At 40.0% G+C, this 22,521-nt stretch overlaps 1 protein-coding gene across 3 annotated transcripts in view; it reads right to left on the reverse strand.

Annotated features, from left to right (window-relative positions):
* TTC1 (tetratricopeptide repeat domain 1) overlaps positions 1–9,069 on the reverse strand; it is a 46,746-nt gene extending 37,677 nt beyond the window's left edge. The window contains exons 1-2 of one of the 3 annotated variants that reach the window (XM_077895675.1): positions 8,910–9,069; positions 6,636–7,000 (exon numbers count right to left, since the gene is read on the reverse strand). In XM_077895675.1, the coding sequence (XP_077751801.1) occupies positions 6,636–6,968 (333 nt within the window). In that variant the 5' untranslated portion in view covers positions 6,969–7,000; positions 8,910–9,069. Of the gene's footprint in view, positions 1–6,635; positions 7,001–8,324; positions 8,584–8,863 lie in introns of those variants that run through there. The other 2 variants (XM_077895676.1, XM_077895677.1) reach the window with 2 other exon arrangements.
* Positions 9,070–22,521: the final 13,452 nt, after the last annotated feature.

The following is a 22,521-nucleotide window of genomic DNA, read 5'->3' on the forward strand; positions in this document are numbered from 1 at the left end:
GAAGCAGACTCCCTATGGGGCAGGGAGCCTGGTGTGGGATTCGATCCCAGGGCCCTGGAATCATGACCTGAGCCAAAAGCAAACATTTAACTGACTGAGCCACCGAGGTGCCCAGCAACAGATTTTTGTATCCCTTACTTAAAGGGATCTATGTATATACCCATTTGCAAATGAATACCACGTGCAAACAATTGGCAGGACAGAGCAAACCCATTAAAATGACTAAATCTGCATTTTGGCTTACAAATAAACTTTTTTCATTTACATCAAGAATTAAATCACTAGGGACGCCTGGGTGGCTCAACGGTTGAGCATCTATCTGCCTTTGGTTCAGGGTGTGATCCCGGGATCCGAGAGGAGTCCCGCATCAGGCTCCCTGTGAGGAGCCTGCTTCTCCCTCTGCCTATGTCTCTGCCTCTCTGTGTATCTCTCATGAATAAATAAAATCTTAAAATAAACAAATAAATAAATCACTAGAGCTCTAAGGAACTCAAAGTCCCAATGTCTTCTCCTCTGTATTTGTAAATGGTATTCATCAACCCAGTAGCTGAAGCCAAGGAATCATGCTAATACCTTCTCCCCTTGCGTGAAATATTCTCCTCTCAGACTGTCACACACTTGACTCCTTTTTCCCTTCAAGTCTTTGCTGATACACAACCTCTCGTCACTTCATCTTATTTTTAAAAAATATCTTTCAACTAGAATACAGCTGCTATGAGAGAAGAGAAACCCTCTCATCTTGTTTACCACTGTATCCTTAAGAGCCTCAAATAATGACTAACATGTGGAAGAAGTGCAAACACTTCCAGAATAAATGAATGAGATAAACTGTAACTTGTAAGATCAATTTTTGGCTCTTACAGCCCAGACAATCATACCATTTATTCAACAGCTATTTAATGAAGGCCCCAAGACAGAGGTCCTCAAACTTTAGCGAAATGTAAGAATTACCTAGGGAATTTATACATGAGGCCTAAACTCCATGGTGACAAGTTGCCCATAAAAGCTGATTCGATTATAGGATCAACAGCACTACAATGTTGTATGTTCCACAGGTCCCCATACTATAAAGCACCTTTGCATCTGATATTATAGCAACAATTCTCATCTGCGACCAGATTTGTCCTTACTTCAGCCAAGCCTTTGAGAATCACTTATTTGTGTCACAGATCTAGTACATCTCAAATGTCCCCTGAAATTCCATTGCTCTGGGTGGTCATGTGAATATTTAAGTTTTGTTTTTGTTTTTAAGATTTTTATTTATTTATTCATGAGAGACAGAGAAAGAGAGAGGCAGAGACACAGGCGGAAGGAGAAGCAGGCTCCCCATGGGGAGCCTGATACAGGATTCCATCCTAGGTCCTGGGGATCATGACGTGAGCCAAAGGCAGACATTCAACCACTGAGCCACCCAGGTGCCCCAGACATTTAAGTTTTCACAAAAGATTAGGATATACACGCACACATATACAGTGCTTTTCTTAAGAGATTTTACCTGTTTTTTAAAAATCTTAACTGCCTTCCTCTTCCATTACTTCTTTTTTTTTGTTTTTGCCTCCACCCCTCCTCCTCTCCATTACTCTTGATTTATGAATTCTGCTGAGAACTGGAACTTCTCTTGAGCCCGGATTATCTTCTCAGCCACAGGGTTGGTCAAGTCAGCTTGAATAACAGGCTTTAGCTATTGATACTTGATTCTGCCTGAAGAGGAACACTTAGCAGATCCTATTATAACATTTCTTTCCAAATCCTCAAAGGTCAGCTTCATGTGCTGTTTGGTAAAAAGCCTATGTTGGTTGTAAAGAATCAATTTTTATTTATTTATAGTCTCAAAACAGAATAACCTGCATTGTTGTTGGTTATAAATGTAACAAGTGCTTCATGTAAAAAAAAAAAAAAAGTGGAGAATGAGCAAAATAGGTGAAGGGTATTAAGAGGTAAAACTTTCAGTTATAAAATAAGTCATGGGGACAAAAAGTACAGCATAGGGGATACAGTCTATATAATACTGTAATAACTTTGTATCCTGATAGATGGTAAGCATTATCATGGTAAGAAATACACAATTATCATAACACTATGTAGTACACCCAAAAAGTAATACAATATTGTATATCAACTATACTTCCAAAAAGTATATTAAATATAAATAAAAATTCCCCAATAATCATACCACATATCTTTCCAAACTTTTATGTATGAACATATTTTCACATAGGTTTCTAACTTAAAAGGAATCATCCTATAACCTGCTATATAGGTTATAGCATCCTATAACCTGCTATAAAGGAAAAACACCTCTTGTGTGTCTCCTTTACTGTTAATACTCACATGGAACCCTATGTGCAAAGTTCCCCCACACCCAGCAACTCCAACTCTACAGTTGCTGTCCTGCAACTTAACTCAATTTGGACATGATCCACCTAGAGACAGCATCAGATCCTACAAATTAAGAGCTCCATCCCACCCGACTGGCCCAAACCCCACCCCTACTTCAGATGCCAAATGCAAGTCCAGGTTGTCACCTCTGCTTTTGACTCATGGGCTATAAATTGGAAGTTCCTATGACCTCTTCCTCAAGTGCAATTAAATTGCTAAAGAAGCTCATAGAACTCAGAAAAGTAGTTTACTTATTAGATTATCAGTTTATTCTAAAGACTATAACTCTGGGAATAGGCAAATAGAAGAGATGCATAGGACAAGGTTTGTGGGAAGGGGCACTGAGCTTTCATGACCTCTGGGTGTGCCATCCTTGCACTTCCACATGTTCACCCAACTTGGAAGCTCTCTGAACCCTTCTTTAAGGTTTTTTTTTTTTTTTTAAGATTTTATTTATTTATTCATGAGAGAAATGCAGAGACATAGAGGGAGAAGCAGGCTCCCCAGGGGGAGCCCCATGTGGGACTCGATCCCAGGACTCCAGGATCACGGCCTGAGCCAAAAGCAGATGCCCAACCACTGAGCCATCCAGGTGTCCCTCCTTAGGGTTTTTACTGTAGGTTTTAGTACATAAGCACGATTGGTCAAATCACTGGTCATGAGTGATTAACTCAACCTCCAGCCCCGTCCCTTTCTCAGAGGTGGGGGTGGGCTAGGTGGCGCTGAAAGCTTCAAACTCTGAAAACCAGACCTCATCCTTAGGGGCCTTCCAAAAGTCACCTCATGTGTGGTTGAAAGGGGATTGTTATAAATAAAAAAATATATACCCTTATCTCTTATTAGGCAATTCCAAGGGTTTTAGGAACTCTGTGCCAGGAACTGGACAAAAACCAAATACATATCCATATCTCTTATTATAAGCCATATTATCACACCTGTTTAAATCATTTAACATTACAGGCATTTCTTCCATGTCAACATTAAGACTTATCTTTCTAATGACTGCATAATACGCTACCTCATAAAAATGGCAAAAATATTTAAAGTAATACCCTCTGTTGAACATCATTTCTAATGTTCAAAATTATAAATGATGCTGCAACACATCTGTACACATTATATAAACATCTGTACACAACTCTAACTCCTTAAAATAAATCATTAAAAACAATCAGGTTTAGTTGCGCTGCCCAATATGGTAAACACTAGCCACATGTGACTATTTAAATTAACTGAAATAAAAAATTTTGAAATTCAGTTCCTCAGCTCTACTAGTCACATTTCAAATACTCCAGCTGATGACAATTATTAATATGTGGTAGCTGATGGCCAGTAGGCAACCGTATTGAACAGAGTAGATATAGAACATTCCCATCACTGCAGAAGGTTCTATTGATAGCCCTGGTCTAAAGAAACATCCATATAAAAATTTGATACCTGTATCCCACAGAAATGATATAACACTTTAAACTCTTGAAATTAGTATACGCACTCCTACATCCTCTCATTGACGGTATCAGCTAACTATATGAGACATAGTGCTTTAATTTGCCTTTAAAAATTATCAGTGAGGGGAAACCTGGGTGGTTTAGTCTGTTGAGCCTCTGACTCCTGGTTTCAGCACAGTTTATGATCTCAGGGTTGTGAAACTGAGCCTCATATAGTGCTCTTTGGTTGGTGGGGAGTCTGCTTGATGATTCTCTCCCTTTGCCCCTCCCCCTCCTTGAGTGCGCATGTTCTCTCTCTCTCTTTCTCTCTCTCCAAAATAAATACATAAACCTTTAAAAAAATTAGTGAAGCTGCAAGTCTTCACATTTTTTGGCTCTGTTTACTTTGTTGCTATTGAATTATCTCAACTTTGTCTATTTTAAAAGAAATCAAAGCTATCCTGTTTCAGATCACCTACAAAACCAAAACATATGTGCAGTGAAGAGACATTTCTTCATCTATTTTGCTGGTTTCCTAAGAACTTTATAAAGATATTTATCAAGACGCCATAAAAATAACTAAGAATACCACCACAATTACATAAAGGCAGTCTGTACACTCATGAGATTGTTTCCTTAGTGGAGTTATAACAATGGCTAATACCACAGCACATTGTTTCTACGAGGTATTGTTACAAATTTTTGAATTAAGCTATGAAAACATGAGTTGATATACAAATATAAAATATAAAATGTTTATATTTGAAAAGTGATTTACACAAAAGTCTGGAATTCAAGAAACCAACCTAACGGGAATTAGAACAGTAGGTCTGTGGGTTGGTAGAGGTGGAGGGAATGAATGAGTGGTAAAGCATACGAAGGGAGATTCTGGAATGATGGAGATGTTCTGGATCCTAATAAGGGTGAGTTGCACAGGTATATATAGTTGTTAAGACTCCCTGAACTATACACAGAACTTAAACAGTTTCACTATATGGAAGTTACATCCTAATTTTTAAAAGGAAGAAAAAAGTTTAATAGGCATTGCGCTATTTAGAATATTCAACTTATAGGTAATAAAAGTAATTATTTTAAATACTTATAGAACTTAAATGTGATTCCTGGTCAGGAAACACAGTTTTACTAAATTGGGGAATGGAAAGCAGAGTATGTAATATCTAGAGCCAAACCACACAACTATCAAGCCAATGGAACTGTAGAAAATTCACTATCAGGACAAAATGTATTAAGGTATCAGAAAAGCACTGCTAACATTTCAACACAGACATTTAATCAACATTTCTAAAAAGCCTGCACCAGGGAAATGAAAACTGAACCAAACCCTTTCTGGAAAATCATTTCCCTAATTATCAAAGAGTATGTGATTTAATTTTCTGAGCCATTTCTGCTGAGGTAGTTTATGAAATTGGCTCTTCTTTGCCCTTTATTTTTCTCTTCTGGCAGCACACATTAGCACAAAAGCTAATACATGCATGTTAAAACTAACAGGCTTGAAAATTAAAAATGCCTAAGGAAAGACAAGATGTTCCTCTCCATGTCACATTACCTCCCCACTCCCACTGTTACAATGCACATTTAGTATCCCGGCCCAATATCAAAATAGCATAAGCTGTTTAGTGAGTGAGTTCTTCAGAAGCCAAGGCTACAAAATCTCATTCAAGTTCTTTGCAGACAAGCTCAGTTGTTACGGTAACTCTTCAGATAGCCTTGCTTATGGGATGAGAAGGAAGGATACATGGGGGATACCAAGACTTCTGTCTCCAAAAGTGAAGGGTTGCCCAGGTAAGGATATGTCCCAGGGGCAAAGAAGCAGGAAAGTGGACATTTTATTAGCGTATCTGCTTTGTAGAAAGACAGCTATTTTTGTTACTAAATTCAACATTATATTTAAGAATCAAACAGATCTAGGTTTGAAAATCAGTTCTGCCATTTACTAGATGTGTGATCTCAGGCAAGTTACTAAGTTCTTTTCTTTTGTGGGGAAAGTATGTATGAACAGTATGTTCCATAGGTGTGTTGTGAAGATTACATGAAAACACAAATAATTTCATAAGCTCAGTGTCTGGCATTATTATAGGTGCTTAACAAATGATAACTACTATCCCACATGATTCTGTTCCTCAAGAACATTATGTAAATAATGCAGGCCCTAGTCACTGCACTCTGCACCAAACCACCACTAGGATATTCAGGCAGTCATCTGTTGCTATTAAGGAATTAACACAAATAGACAGCATACCATAATTCTAAAGTCTAACAAGTGTCCCATAAAGGAATGGAATTTCAGCAACCAACAATCAATAAAGACTTTTTTTTTTTTAGAGGTGGGGGTGACGAGTGGGAGAGAGAGATAATTTTTAAACAGACTCTACGCCCAGCTCGAAGCCCAACTCAGACCTCGATGTCACGACCCTGAGATAATGACCTGAGCCAAAATCAAGAGTCGGACACTTTAATGGACTAAGCCATCCAGGTGCACAGATAGCATTTTTTTTTTTTTGAGAGCTAAAAGCTATATATAGGTGCTAGAAAATAAATTATATAAGATAGACATAAGAACTCAATATTGACCAACAAAAAAAAAAAAAGAAAAAAAAGAAAAAAAAGGAAAGAAATCTGCCAAGCAGACAGTGAATGCTTCCTTGCCATGATACTGATTTATCTTAGCTCCATCACTAATGAAGCAACAAGGACACAGATAGGCAAGTAACTCTTTACCACATGATGCAATCTATGTTTCAGTAGCAGCCACATTTATTCACTTTAAAAAGCAGTTTATGCGGCAGATCATGCACAATAAATATTTACCTGTTTCTCCTCTTCTGGCATGTTTTTTTCCAGTTCTATTAGGTATTCTTCATCAAGTTCAGAGGAATTCACATTATCATCAGGTTTGTTCTCAACCTTGTCCACTCCTGGCTCCTCCTTTTCAAATGAGGCACTAGAGTCATGAAAACACTCTTCTCCCTGGTCTTCTTCCTGAGAATGAGCCTCAACATCTTTGAGCAGCTTGTTGTGAAGATGGTGATCTTTGGGATCAGAAACTGGAGGACTAGCACACTCTGCTTCCTGGTGATCTGTAACTTTCAAACCATTGAAGAGATCCTCTGGAACACTACAGTTTTCTGACTTCTCCCCCATGCTGTATCAGTGAGGGAAGTGAAGCTGAAGCTCTGGGGAAAGAGAAAATATGTTAGGTAATGGTGCTTATACAGTTATCTACCACTTTCCAAAAGTCTGCCTTATTCCACTTAGCTTTTAACAGAGACCTACGTTAGTATGGTTACAGTTTCCAAAAAAGTGAAAATCCCCTTCAGTTTTCTTTCAATTAGTGAAAACAGGTAAATATTCATGTAGGTCTTTCATAAACGGAAAGTGGTAGAACTCCACCTTTTGGAAAATGGGGGTAGGGGTGCATGTGGATAATGTGGATAATCTTTGCTTTAGGCCATTTCAGCTCAGGAAAGGCTTGACAAGAACACTCAACTTTTGCATAGCAGAGGAAACTTGTTTTTTAAAAAAAAATCTGGGGATCCCTGGGTGGCGCAGCGGTTTGGCGCCTGCCTTTGGCCCAGGGCGCGATCCTGGAGACCCGGGATGGAATCCCACATCGGGCTCCCGGTGCATGGAGCCTGCTTCTCTCTCTCTCTCTCTCTCTGTGTGACTATCATAAGTAAAATAAAAATTAAAAAAAAAAAAAAAATCCAGGGGCAGTCCCGGTGGCTTAGCGGTTTAGTGCTGCCTTCCAATCGGGGCCTGATCCAGGAGACCTGGGTTCGCGTCCCACGTCGGGCTCTCTGCATAGAACCTGCTTCTCCCTCTGCCTGTGTCTCTGCCTCTCTCTCTCTCTCCATCTCTAATAAATAAATAAAATCTTTAAATAAAATACAACTAAAAAAAATCCAGGATGCCTCGGTGGCTCAGGTCAGAATTCCTGTGTCCTGGGATCGAGTCCGCACTGGGCTCCCCACGGGGAGCCTGCTTCTCCCTCTGCCTAGGTCTCTGCCTCTCTCCCTGTGTCTCTCATGAATAAATAAAATCTAAAAAAAAAAAAAAAAAATCCTATTACATATAAACTTCTGCATCAAAACCCAAAACATAGCCTAACTTCCTGTCACTGAAATTTATTATAAAAAAAACTGGTTATCGTAGGTTCATAATGCCAAATTTTTACTGACACTCCTTTCAGAATTTCATATAAGCAACGGGAGACTGTTTTGTTTTTTTGTTTTGTTTTGTTTTGTTTTGTTTTCTACGGGAGACTGGTTTTAATGTGGCTCTTCCTCTTTCCACTGCTCGAATTTTGCCGGGGTAGCCAAAACACAGGCATAAACTATTGTTTAACGGCAAGAAGAAAATGAAACGGCCCTAATCTTTATTCGGAATTAATAGCCCGCTCGTAAATTTAAAAAATGCAGGCCTGTCTTTCCAGTACCACCGTATGAAGCTCAAGAGTAAGTTTCTGATGGAGCTCGGAACCCTGAGGGTCAACTTTACCCAAACGTGTGTTGTAGAGCCAACGCAGGTCACAGTGGAATGGGAATCTGGTCCTCCTCGGGGTCCCCGCGGGGTCGGCCGCAGACACTAAGAGCGGTTCTCAATCCTGGCCAGACATCATAGCCCTCGGGAGGCTTTGGCAAGTCCTGCTGCCCAAACCGTATCCTCCGCGGGCTCTGACTCACCGGTCTGGCGCAGGCCCAGAGGACACCTGTGCTTTTAAAGGGCAGCCCAGGGGACCCTACTGTACCCCGCTGAGGACCGCGGCTGCACCAGCTGAGTCAGACCGCCAGCAGCCCCGCCCCCCCACCCCCCTCGTCGCGGCAAAATCACGCCAACAACCCCTGTGCCGCGACACGGGCCCGAATTCGTCCCAGCTCGCCCCAAGAGAACTTCAAGCAGCAAAATCTTAATTAAGACTTGGCTTCCACAGCAATGTTTTGTTTCTCTCTGCTCCCGGGTCTACCGTGAGAACGCGAGTTTGAGCCGCAGGGCTAAGCCAGGGCCCCCCCTGCGCCTCCCAACGGCTCGTCCTCTACCTGAGTCCCTCCCAGCCAAAGCGGACGGAGCCAGGCAGCTACTCACAGGTCCCCTGCTCCTCGCGTCTTCACCTTCCCAGCCTCCGGGATCTTCTATATCCGCTCCGTCAAGTGCACTTCCCTCGGCGCCAACCAATGGCGTCGCTGCTGGCAAAGCATCCTGGGAAATGTAGTGGAAGCCTCGGGGAGAGAGCGCGTTGCTGTCGCGTGATGTGACGCCATTGTACGGACGGAATTGCAAGTGTCGGTTGCCATTTTGGGTTACGGCAAGACTCCGCCTTCCTCTGCGCGGAGGAAAAAGAGGCTGCGTCCGGGCTGTTACTTTTTACTCCTCTCTGACTTCTGAAGCTGGCCATGCAGAGGGGAATCTTGAAGCATAAACCTTGTCCAAAATAAAGTTTGCTCAAAGTGTGCCTTTCAAGGGGCCCATTACTAGATCAAAACAGTTTTCATAATAATATTAAGTTGCTATTTGCCTTTTCCACCCTCCTTTCATGAATATACTGTTTTCCAGGGGATGTTGTCATGTGATCGCGCAAGGGCTTGAATGTAGAGGGAGCTTTGAGAATCCAGCTGTCTTCTATTAAGACGGATATTTGCATAAATGTAAAACAATGCCACTCTTCTCACTAAAAGGGTTTTTTGTTTTGGAAAATACAGTGGCATTGAATAGGTGTGTTGTTCTCGTAAATTAATAAATATTAAATATTTTTCCGTTCTCATTTCTAATACAGTAAATATTGATAAGTATGACCCACATAAACAAAAGCTTTTTGTGGTCTTCACTAATATTAACAGTGTTAAGTGGTCCTGGAACCAAAAATGAACTTTTGCCCAATGAACCCATTCAAGAAATGCTTGTTGAATGTTTGTTAGACCCCATGCCAGAAATACAGAACCGAAATATCCCTTAAGGAAGCCAGACAGGTAATCAGCAATAACAGCAGATTATTACTTAGTTTTCTGTAATTCACAGAACCTATTGCAGAGATAGCTGGGAGGGGCTTTTTCAGGAAACTTGTTTTTTGAATTTATGTCTAAATGAGGTTGTGCACACCCTTGCATTTTTGTGTAAGTCAAAAGCTTTAATATACAAAAAACATTAAAAATATATCAGAATTTTGGAAACCTTTTAATATTTAAAAAATTTAAAATATGGCAGGAACTTAAAAACTGTTCAGTAGTTAGTGCTCTTATGACCTTTAAGAGGTCTGGTGAGGTGCAAGGAGATAAAATAAATATAAATAAATAAATAAAATAAGTCACAGAGATGAAAAGTATAGCATAGGGAATATAGCTAATAATATTGTAATAATTCTGTATGGTGACAGTGACCATAGTTAGGTGGTGAGCACTGAGTAATGTACAGAATTGTCAAATCATGTATGTCTGAAACTCATAACATTGTATGTCAACTACACTTTAATAACAATAATAATAATAATAATAAGTTCTGTTAAATAAATTCTGGTATAATAGAAAGGCTATGCATTTTGGAGCAAAATAAGTAAATAAATAAAATAAACTTGAGTTGCAATGTCAGCATTTTTACTTTACTAGTTGTCCAACTTTGACAATTCTAGTAACTAACATTTATTGATTATGTGTTTGTTAGGTGTCACATGCTGTGAAAAACACTTTAGGTGGATTATTTATTATTTGAAATCTAAGTCTGGTTTGCCACTTACTAGCTTTGTGACGTTAGTGTAAATTAGTGCTTCTAAACTTTGATATATAAATTTGCCCCATATGTAAACGTGGGTTGGGTTTAAGTTAAACCCCTTAAGTTTTGGGAGAAAGAAATGATATAATCTAGAAGACAACGTGCACAGGGCTTGACACATAGTGTTTAATGAAAATTAGAGCCAATAATAATATGTGACAGGCCTTCTGACAGTAGTGGTCACAGGAAACCTAATAAGACACTGTTCCTGTCTTCCCCATTCCCAGGAGCTCACAACCTATTAGGGGAGGTAGAGAGTGGGCCTAAGATAAAAGGACTACTGAGCCTGAAGAAAGAAGCAATCCCCCCCCTTTTTTTTTTTAAGCCAAGAAAAGCCAACGTTCAATTGGCCGAGTTTGGTAAGTCTTCACTAATAAGATATTTGAGTTATACTGTTGAAAGAGTAATAGTTCATTAAGAGGAAAAACAAAACAAACAGGACAGGCTGAGGGCTATCCTAAAAATCTCAGGAATATTTTTGGAAATGATAAATAGTTGGATATTGCTAAAGTAGAGAGCGCAAAGCAAGAAACACATTTTTACAAATAGAAGTCCACCAATCAGATCCTGGAACCACAGAAATTTTGTCTTAGTGCTCAAAGCCACTATGTAAAAGGAAAAGAAAGGTTTCTCATCTAGAGGGCTGTTCTGTTGTTATTTTCCCAGGGTAGAGACCATGTCTGTCTTGTTTACAGCTGTAAGGGGTCAATGAACATTTTGTTATCACGTGGGTGAATGATTCTCTTTCAGGGATTTATGGCCAAAACACTGGGTAATGTGGTACTCTGATGAGTTGTACAAAAAGATTTTGAGACTCCTGGAGTCATCTCACTGGATTGTTGTAAGAATTAAATGGTGTCATGTTTTATCTAAAGCATAAGTGAAGTGCTCAAGACAGAAAAAAATAGTATTAACAGCTCTTAGCATGGTAAGTGCTCAATAAACATTTGCAGTTATTGTATTACTATTATTAATGGTCTCACAGTATTACCAACATTATGATTACTATAGTACTTGTAATTTAATTATTAATAGCATTACTTATGATAATTTTAAGAGTGATATTTGTGAAGCTTTTATTTACACTCCTCAGAGGGCTGAACCCCTAAGTTTATTGAACAAATGGAAGCTGAACATGAATGAATGAATAATGAATGAATGTTAGGCATCATACAAGACCCTATGGTGTATGCAGCAATGAATCAGGAAAATAGCAAAGGAACCATTTTCTCTTTGCTTTTCTTTCTGGGGGAGCAGCTGGGTGATTTCTTAGGATTTCTTAGTGGCATGAGATGATACAAGAGGAGTCTTTTTTATTTTTTTTTCAAGAGGAGTCTTATACTCAAGATGGTTCTTTGGGTCACTGCCATGACAATAGGATTACTGTCCAGTATGGTGGTTAAGAATGTAGGCTCTGGAGTCAGACTTCCTTGGTCTGAATCTCTGCTCTGCCTCTTAGCAACTGTGTGATCTGATCTTAGACAAATCACTGAACCTTGATATCTACTTCATAAGGTTCCATGAAGCTTAAATGAAATAACAAACCAACGCACTTCCTACAGATCCTTGCACAAACTTTAACATAAAATAGATTGCTTTGTGGAGAATCTGCAGGCAGGGATGGAAATCACTCCTGCCTTCCCTGGTGACTTATATATACACTATGCTAAACTTTTGGAAGGTTCTGTGCATCTACCCTCCCCGGAACTAGAGATTTAAATCTATGCTAGACTGACTCAGTTTTTTTCTGTGCCCAAAGTGGATATATTCAGACCATGGGGCTTACAGAGCCTAGCTCTGAAGATAAAGCTTTATGCTCTAGGATCCTCTAAGTCCTGAACTCTACTCTCCACATTCTCCCAGAGTCTGGGTGCATGAACTTGCCAAAGAGAGGTCCAATGTCCAGAAATAGCCAGGGATGCTAAAAGAATTCCTGAAGATGAGAGGTATTACATAAAATATATAATTAAGATGCAGATCCTGTATTCCTATAGTGTTGTCAAAAGATGCTATTGCTTCTTATTTATTCGCAGTTCCAATCCTCAAAATGAAATTTCTGATAGGAGACATAATCAAGAGCTAACATTTTGTGCATTTAAATTCTTAGATTTCTGTTTTCCCTTAGATCACCATGTCTAATAGCAATATAGTGTGAGCCACATATCTAACTTTAAATTTTCTAGTAGCAGCATTAAAAACAGTAAAAGAAGTGAAGTTAATTTAAATAATATTTTCTTTAGCCCCATACATCTAAAATAATCTCATGTGAACATGTAATCAACATAAAAATCAAGAGAATACATTCTATTTTTCATACTAAGTCTTTGGGAACATGTGAATATTTCACTGTTATAGCACATCTCAATTTGGACATTAGATTTTCATTGAAAATATTTGAATCTGTTCTTATATTTCATAAAATTTACAGTTAAGTAAATTCACAAATCCAGGTTTTTTTCAAATTACTTCCCGGGGATCCCTGGGTGGCGCAGCGGTTTGGCGCCTGCCTTTGGCCCAGGGCGCGATCCTGGAGACCCAGGATCGAATCCCATGTCGGGCTCCTGGTGCATGGAGCCTGCTTCTCCCTCTGCCTGTGTCTCTGCCTCTCTCTCTCTCTTTCTCTCTCTCTGTGACTATCATAAATAAATAAAAATTAAAAAAAATTCAAATTACTTCCCAATGACTGAATCAAATATTAATTTTTAAATTTAATTTTATTAAAATTAAATAAAATGAGAAATTTAAGTCCATGGGGCACCTGGGTGGCTCAGTTGGTTAAGCATCTGCCTTCGGTTTAGGTCATGGTCCCAAGGTCCTGGGATCAACCCCCACATTGGGCTCCTTGCTCTGTGGGGAGCCTGCTTCTCTGTCTCCTTTTGATCCTTCCACCTACTTGTGCACTTGAGCTCTTTCTCAAATAAATAATAATATCTTTCAAAAAAAAGTAATTTAAGTTCAAGGTTGCACTACCCACATTTCAGGTGTTCAATAGGCACATGAAGCTAGTCTCTACTGTAGTAGGCTTAGACTTTTCAGAACATTAGCTAACATTCATAGAGAACTTGTATGTGTCAGGGGCTGTGCTCATTATTTTACATTTGTAATTGTAGATAATCCTTATGATGACCCTGGCCTCCCTTCACTCTTGTTTCTTATAATCCCTTCACCATGCAGTAACCAGGCTGATGTTCAAAAACATGAATCTTGGAGCACCTGGGTGGCTCAGTTAAGTGTCCAACTCTTGATTTTGGCTCAGGTCATGATCCCAGCATCATGAGGTCAAATCCTGCATTGAGCTCTGTACTGGGTGTGAAACTTGAGTGAGATTCTCTCTCTCCCTATGCCCTTCCCCACCTACTCACTCTTGCTCTCTCTCTCTAAAAAAGTAAAATAAATAATAATAAAAAACGATTAATCCTGTACAAGTTTTATCTGTTGGCATTGACTTCCCATTCTGATAAGAATAAAATCCAAAATTCCTTATCATGATTCATAAGACCCATGAAATCTGGTCTCTACCCACCTCTCTGACATCATTTTGTGCCACTTTCCCTTTGGGATACTACTTTGCTTTCTGTTCCTAAAACACAATAGTATTTGCCCCATGTCCAAATCTTTGTACTCAATAGTCAATAGTCCCTCTGCCTAAAGACATTAAGAGCCCTTCCTGTGGTTTGCTCATTTTCATTCTTCAGATTTTGCCTTAATATCACTTAAGTAGCTCACTCTATTACATCACTCTGTATATCTCCTTTCTATCATTTATCATGTCTGTAGCAATCTTGAGTATTTACTTATTCCAATATTATAAGTCCCTTTACTAGGATGTAAGAGCTACAGAGATTTGTCTTCTTTTTTTTGCCGTCAAGCTTGTAGAGCCTAGCACAGTGCCTGGTACTTAATAGGCAATCAAATACTATAGAAATGGATGACACTGGTAGGTATTATTATAAATAAGACTGAGGCTCAAGGCACCTGGGTGGCTCAGTTGGTTAAGTGTCTGCCTTTGGCTCAGGCTCAGCCCCCCGTTGGGCTCCCTTCTCATCAGCAATTCTGCTTCTTCCTCTCCCTTTTCTCTTACCCCTGATTGTGCTATCTCTCAAATAAATTAAAACTAACTAAATAAATAAATTTAAAAGAAAAAAAAAAGACTGAGGCTTAGAGAGGATAAAAGTTTCCCCCAAGGTCACTCAGCTAATAGAACAGACTGAGAACATAAAGCTAGGTCTAACCACAAACTCTATGTTTTTCTAAAGAACAAAAGGGGTGGGCAGATAGAGTAAACTTAACTGCAAAAAGGAGTGATTTTGAAGGTGATTTATATCTGTAAAAATGTATGTGGATATATACTTGGCAGGAAAACTCAGAAGTTTTTTAGTGTCAAGCAAATGGCTCAGAGCCTGGTTAAAGATGAGGCCTCTAATGCTTATGATGGATGGATGAAGGTCCCATATACAATGGAACTGACTGTCTTGGAGTGAATCATCCTGAAAAATGCCAAGACAAGCATCCTGCACCCACTTGCCTGACTGTGCAACCCCTCTTTGCCCTCAACCTTAGGTCATTTGGACCAAGAAAGGGAATTTGTGTGCCTCAACCACAAATGGAATGACTGAACTAGCACATTTTTTTCCCTTGGGACTCATCAGCTGGACCAAACAATCTGTTCTGAGTTAGGAACCATACTCCTAACCTCATTTTGCCATATTAAATGTCAATGTCCTTCTCAAAGCATAAAGCCCTGTATTCGTGATGTACAAACCTTTGCAAGCTCAGAGGGCCAATTTTGGTCTGGCAGGTGGCAAGGGCAATAGTCAGAAGGAAGAAGTGGATGTATGTTGAGTGCCAACTGGGTTGTCAACTGGGTGTCTGTCAAACACTGTGCTGAACATTTTCATCTGTCATTCCCCTCATTGAATCCTCTCAGTCTCCCTTTGAAGGGGAAAGAAATATTTTCACTCCAGAAAAACTGGATCAGAAGCTTCTGATCAGGTCAAGGTGGAGACAGTGGATATTTGGACAGCTAAGGAAAGTACAAATTCCTCAGCAAGCAGCTCAATCCCAGGATTCAGATCTCAGCTTGGAGGCTCCTGCTCTGGGGGCTTGCATTTTTAAAGAGGATGCTTCCTACCTGACCCTACCACTCCAGGTACTGTCTGACAGCACTCCATTTCACAAATCATGACATGTTAAAAAAAATCATCTTTAATTATTTTACTTACCTCTTGTTTTTCTTTTTCTTTTTTTCTAGAGAGAACGTATAGCAGAGTTTTAGAGCAGGAGTTGGCAAACTTTTTCTGTAAATGGCCAGGTAGTAAATATTTTAGACTCTCTAGGCCATGCAGTCTCTGCTATACCTGCTGGACTGCTGGTGTCACATGAAAGCAGCCATAGACACCATGTAAATGAATGAGAATGTCTGTATTCCAATAAAACTTTATTTACAAAAGCAGACATCAGGCCGGACTTGGCTAAAGGGCTGTAGTTTGCCAACCTGTGTTTTAGAGCACAGATTGTAGCACCACACTGGACAAGACTGAATAGCAGCTCAGCCCCTGACTAGTCCTGTAAACTTGGACAAGCTCCTTAACCTCAATAAGGTTCTGATTCCCTATCTGTAACACAGGGATAATAATAGTATTTTCCTTCTAAGTTGATGGGGAAGCATACATGGATTAACATATGTAAAATACTCAGAGCAGAGCAGGTCTTTAAAAGTGTTTAATCTTAGCCTTTACATTTCACAAGGGCAAAGGCCACATGAGTTGTGTCCTGAGTCCTTGGCACAAAGGAGTCCTTGCAAAAAGGAGGCAGTCAGGAAACACATGTCCAGAAATGAATGGATGAATGATCTTTTATTAGCCTCAGAATGAAAAAAAAAGAGTTTGTTGATTTTTTAAAAAATAGAAAATAGGTTTTTCCTTTTTAGTAGTGTAAAAATGTTCCCCAAGTCTAACTTTTAGCTAGGTTCTCTACATAGCTCAGACCCCAGCACCAGACTAAAATTCTCTCAAAGCCAGAAGAAAAGGCAGCTTCCATTGTGCAAACCAAATATTCTCCCCAACAAAGACATCCCAGAGTATGTATTTCCATAAATTCTTGGGAAAATTGGCCAAAATACCAGCTTGTTTAGGAAGCATCTTTCTTGGCCAAGCTGACCACCTCAGAGTGCCCCGTGTTTTTGAGTACAAGACTGTAAAAGCACTCAGTACTACCCTAAACATAATTCGAAGTCCTCTCTAAAATATAATTTAACAAATAAGATATTTGTAGATCTTTATTTGCTATTTAAAACATTAATTATGGCTACCTTGGAAGATTTCTTGGATGAATAAATATGTAATAAGTATTCACAGATATTTTAAAAGCACAAATTAGGAAGGAAACCAACTTTCCCAATTTCCCTGTTATTTGCCTCTGTTTAGAGATGGCAAAGGAAATGACTGGTTGATCCATGACTTTTTTTAAACCATGGTATGTTGACTCAAATTTTTCAAAAAGTCTAAGATAATTATGGCTATATGGCCCATTGGTAAAATCTCATTTTGTCTCCTTGTGGTCTTAAGTAGCTTCAACCAAGTGCATTCAAGGTGAATTTCCCCCATTATTATTGAATTTTATACTAGTTTAATTGCAATCTGGCACTAGAGAATATATGGCTAGAGCAGGAGACATATCTGGAAGTGATAAAAAAACATCAGCATCTCTAGAAAATAGGTTTAAAGTTAAGTGATTTAACAACACTCAGCAATTACTTAGCATTTCAGAAGGTGACCCTGTGTACTGAACATGCATAACCTGTGTACTTGAGTGTGCCTAATGTAATTATTTTGGTTCTCCTGGCAGCTCTGAGCTAGGCAAAGCATGTGTTATTCCCATTCTACAGAAGACAAAACTGAGGGACTTGTTCAGGGTGGCCATGAATGGCAGAATTTCATTTATAGTCAGAAGGACACAGAAATCTCACAGTTCAGGGGTTCTTCATCTCCTTTCATTCTGTGGATTCTTTTGGCAGTCTGCTGAATCCTGTGGACCCCCTTTCAGAAAAATGTTTTCAAGTGCATGAGACAAAATCCACAGGATTATGAACAGAATAAATCATACTGAAATAAAGTTACTGAAATGTTAAAAATATATTTTTGTGATATATATGTTATATATGTATGTAACCCATTAAATATGGCAGGAGTAGTAACTACCATGATTTCTCAGTAGTGATGAGTATAAATAATATTTTAACATATCTAAAACAACTAAAATATGCTATAAAAAGCCTGTGATTTCTTTTGGTTGAAAAAATCACAGATTCTACTAATATTACTGTGGTCTGTTGCCTACAGTCGTAATAAAAGAAAATACTACATTTCAATTAGAGGTCAGTGAAAATAAGAATATAATGTTTTCCCCCAAATTCCTGACCATCCCCCCTGAATTTTATCCATGGCCCTATAGGAGTCTATAGAGCCCAAGCAAGAACTTTGAACTCTAGTCCAATCCCTCATAAACATGAGGAAACTGAGGGCCAGGGAGGGAAAGAGACTTATTTGGGATGACTTACCATGTACTACCAGGGCTTAAACTAGAACCCAGGGTGAGGGTGCCTGGATGCTCTGTCATTAGAGCATGCAATACTTGATCTCAGGGTCATTAATTTAAGCCTCATGCTGGGTGTGAAGCTTACTTTAAAAAAAAGAATAAACTAGAACCCAGGGGTTGAAAAGACCTTCCTTACAGGGTTTTTATGAAGGATAAACATATTAATATATGTAAATGCTTTGCACAGTATCAGACACACAATAGCCATCTTGCAGAAAAGAATGTCAATGTGATGCAGTAGAGGCACACATATGGGCCTTTCTGGAAGTCTCCTTAAAAGGGGGACAGAGTCAGTTCTTTGCCCTTGTGCCTTTCCTCTTTGGGAGTGAAGGAAGGACATCATGGCCACGTTAGAAGGATGGTACAGGCAAATACTAGATGGGACATGGGCTTTTCCCAGCAGTATGAGGTGGCCACACCTTCCTTGGATGGCCTACCTCCAGTCTACCCACATGAGAGAAAACCAAAATCTTCTGACTCTTCAAGCCTCTGTTACTTGTGCTCTCTTATGTGCAGCCAAACTCATTCTCTCGCTGACATAGTCCTTCTTCTAGTAGGGTGATGGAGCCTCTCGGGGCTCTTCCCTAGAAAAGCTTCAATTCGACGTTGCTTGGCAAGGGTTCAAGGGTGAGAGGACTTAAGGTGGTGCCCGGCCCGATTTCAAGTGCACAGAAACAGGCAGTTGTTATTACCATCATGGTTTCAGTGCCCCATGGTTCTCTGCTCTCTACCCGACTGGCTCCTGGCTTCAAAACCACATACAGCTTCCCACACCCAGGCCACCCTCCCGCTGTGGCTCTGTGACACAGGCCTCCAATTTGGCCTTGACTGAATGCTTATCATGTCTCCCAGAAAGAGACAGCTGATGAAAAATGCTGACAGAGACAAAACACCTAATAATTAGTGGCTAACAACCACAGACATGGAGGCAATTAGGTGGTTTATACAAATTCAGGGACTGAGGCAGCGTCCCACTAGTCCTCAGGTTTCTTGCATCAGCCGCAAGAGTGGTTTCTGCCAGTTGTGCTGACTTTACAGGAAGAATGTGGCATGAGAAGTGATTGGAGAGGTTGTGAGGAGGTTGAGAAGGATCTTTTGGATCTTTTTTTTTTTTTTTTTTTTTTTTTTTGAGAAGGATCTTTTAACACGAAATGCCGTCCCACCCTTGGTCATGTCCTGCTCCAGTGGCCACTTTGCTGTACCTCCTATAATCAAAGCTGTAAGGCTCATGTGGAAGCCTTAGAAGGGCCATGGGTAATGCCATGGGCCTTAGAAGGGGCCAATGGGTAAAGATGCATGCAAGTCGGGCTTCCCAAAGATACACTTGGCTACTGACTTGGTACAGCACGGAGTTGTTTCCCCACTGGGTCCTTTTCCTTCGCTTTGCACTGATGGATTGGGGACTGAGTGGGATGCCGCTGCCTGCCAAAGTAGGTTTCCTTCTCTGTGGGACCTAGAAGGGAGGCATGTGTCTCTCCACCCTTTGGGCTGGTGGGGCTTCTGTAGATGTACTGGGCAGGCTAAAACTTGGCACCCCTCCCAATTAATATCCTTTTATCACCAACAGCTTTTATATTTTTAAAGATTTTATTTTATTTATTCATGAGAGGCGGGGGGGGGGGCGGCAGAGATAAAGACAGAGGGAGAAGGAAGCAGGCTGCATGCGGGAGCCCGACGTGGGAGTCGATCCTGGGTCTCCAGGATCATGCCCCAAGCTGAAGGCAGCACTAAACCACTGGGCCACCAGGGCTGCACATCCAGCAACTTTTAAATTAACATCATTTAGCGGCACTTGGTTGGCTCAGCCATTTAAGGGTCTGGCCCTAGATTTTGGCTCAGGTCATGATCTCAGGGTTGTGAAATCGAACCCCACATCGGGCTTTGTGCTGGGTGTGGAGCCTGCTTACAATTATTTCTCCTTCTCCCTCTCCACCCCTCCCCCCTTTCTCTCTCCCTCTCTTAAAAAAAATAAAAAAATAAAAAAGCGCACCATTTAAAAAATTCAGTAGAAGAACAGGCCTCACTTGAAATCCCAGTGCCATTCCCCAAAAGTGACATCAACAATGGTATGCTGTGTATCCTTCCAGAAGATTTCAATACACTGTTATGGACTGAATTATGTCCTCCCCAAATTCATATGCTGAAGCTCTAACTCCTAATGTGACTGTATTTGGATATAGGACCTATAAGGGGGTAATAAAGCTTAGAGGAGCTTGTAAGGGTGGGGCCTCACTCTAATAGGACTGATGGCCTTAATAAGAAGAGGAAGAGGGACCAGGGATGTACATTCTCACTGAGGTAAGGCCATGTGGGGACACAGCAAGAAGGCAGTCATCTGCAAGGCAAAGAGAGTGGCTTTGTAGAAACCAACCATGTCTTGATCTTGAACTTTGGGCTTCTAGAACCATGAGAAAATAAATTTCTCAGTGATATTTTGTTATGGAAGCACGAGCTAATACATTGACTTAATTATTTAAATACACAAGCAGGAAAATTCATCAAAGTATGAAATATGTGCTTAATTTCTGTATTTTTCCCATTCTCCTTCTACCAAGTAGGCAGTCAGCTTTTGCAATTCCTTGGCTGAAGGATGGCTAACATGTACCTTCTCTTGAAAAGTTTTATCTCCATTCCCATGAGTACTGCATGAATATATTTGTTTGCCCACGTTCACCTCAAAGGCAAATTGTCAAACTCTGCCTGTAGATTTTATTTAGTGAGAATGAGGAAGAACTGATTTTCTAGAAATAAAAATTCATAGAGTCAGAGAAATCAGGCAGCCTGAGTGGCTCAGCAGTTTAGCGCCACCTTCAGTCCAGGGTGTGATCCTGGAGACCTGGGATTGAGTCCCCCGTTGGGCTCCCTGCATGCAGCTTGCTTCTCCCTCTGTCTGTGTCTCTGCCTCTCTCTCTCTCTGTGTGTGTCTTTCATGAGTAAATAAATAAAATATTAAGAAAAAAATCAGAGAAATCACCCAGTGGTGCCCCCTTGCACTGGTGAAGCAAACGAATGTTCCAAAGAAAAATTCAGGAGAGCATCTCACATACTTATTCTAAGTCTCTTTTGTGGTTTTCCTGAACTGGATATCTTTTGGGGACACAGGTTAAAGAGTGCAAAATTAAGATAATGAAACACATCACCCACTCCTCAGGAACAGACCCACACTATGCATTGTTTGGTTTCAGAATTTCAGTGATGGTGAGGCACCCACTGACTTTGTGTGCCTAACATCTATTATTTTTAGTGTATTCTTGTTCTAGCCACCCACATAGTTCAAGTGAATCAATTACTCTTTACCAGCAGACACTTAGAAGAAAGGGAATTCATTATTTTCCAGTGTGTACAAAAAAGGAAGAGCAAAAATTGGTATCAATTGTCTATCTTTCATTCTCCTGTCTCTTGACTTTGGGGCAGAAGATAACCATGGATTGGGGCCCACTTTTTTCAAGGTGGGGCTATTTTTTGATAGAGTTTTCTTACCCGAAGTTAGTGGCTTCTGCTGATCAGTGTTCAGAACTTGGATCTCCCCTCTTCCATGTCTGGGAGAGCCGAGGATGGGGTTGGTTGTGAGGAATGTTGCTGATGACCACAATGACACAAAGAAGCAGTACAAGGATGTGACAAGGATCTCCATGCCTGAACTACTAGTCTTGTCCCTCCTGGAACCAGCTTCTATCTGCCCAACTCTCCCGCATTTGTAAACAGGACTATTCTATCCTAGGAGCTGAGTTCAATTAACGAGGGCTTTCTTTTAGCTGGGCTTCCTAGGGGGTTGCACAAAATTATATTTTGATTTGTGACACATTTTGAGCCAAAATAAAATCACTATTTGAACACCTATTTTTTAACTTTATTCTTTTTTTAAATTTATTTTTATTTTTTTTATTTTTTAACTTTATTCTTAAAAGGAGCAGAAGCATTTGCATGAGAATGTTCCCAAACACAGGCAGAACAAGAACTTTATGAAATATGCTCTATGCTGTGATTACTAACATTTTTGTTGACTCTGACCAAATATGTACAGAGTCAGGTCTGTGTTAGGAAGGAATGGATTTTTAAAAAAATCTCTAAGAACTATCTTCTGGAACAGGAATGAAACCAATTATCTTTTCTACTAATTCATCCCAGTGATGTTTTAGCATTTCTTCTAGAGTCCCCCTTTCCCCAAGAAGCTACACAGCTGGCTGACTACTGAACCCAACTATCTACTCTAAAATCCCAGGCCTTTCAAGGTATCAGCCTGAGGCACATTGGGAACTCCTTATTCTCTTATCTAGTAAGATCTTTCTAAAGGTTAAACCATAGACAGTTGTTTTTGTTGTAACTTAAAGTGAATAGC

The sequence above is a fragment of the Canis aureus genome, chromosome 4 (genome assembly GCF_053574225.1).
Source record: "Canis aureus isolate CA01 chromosome 4, VMU_Caureus_v.1.0, whole genome shotgun sequence".
Classification (NCBI taxonomy): Eukaryota; Metazoa; Chordata; class Mammalia; order Carnivora; family Canidae; genus Canis; species Canis aureus.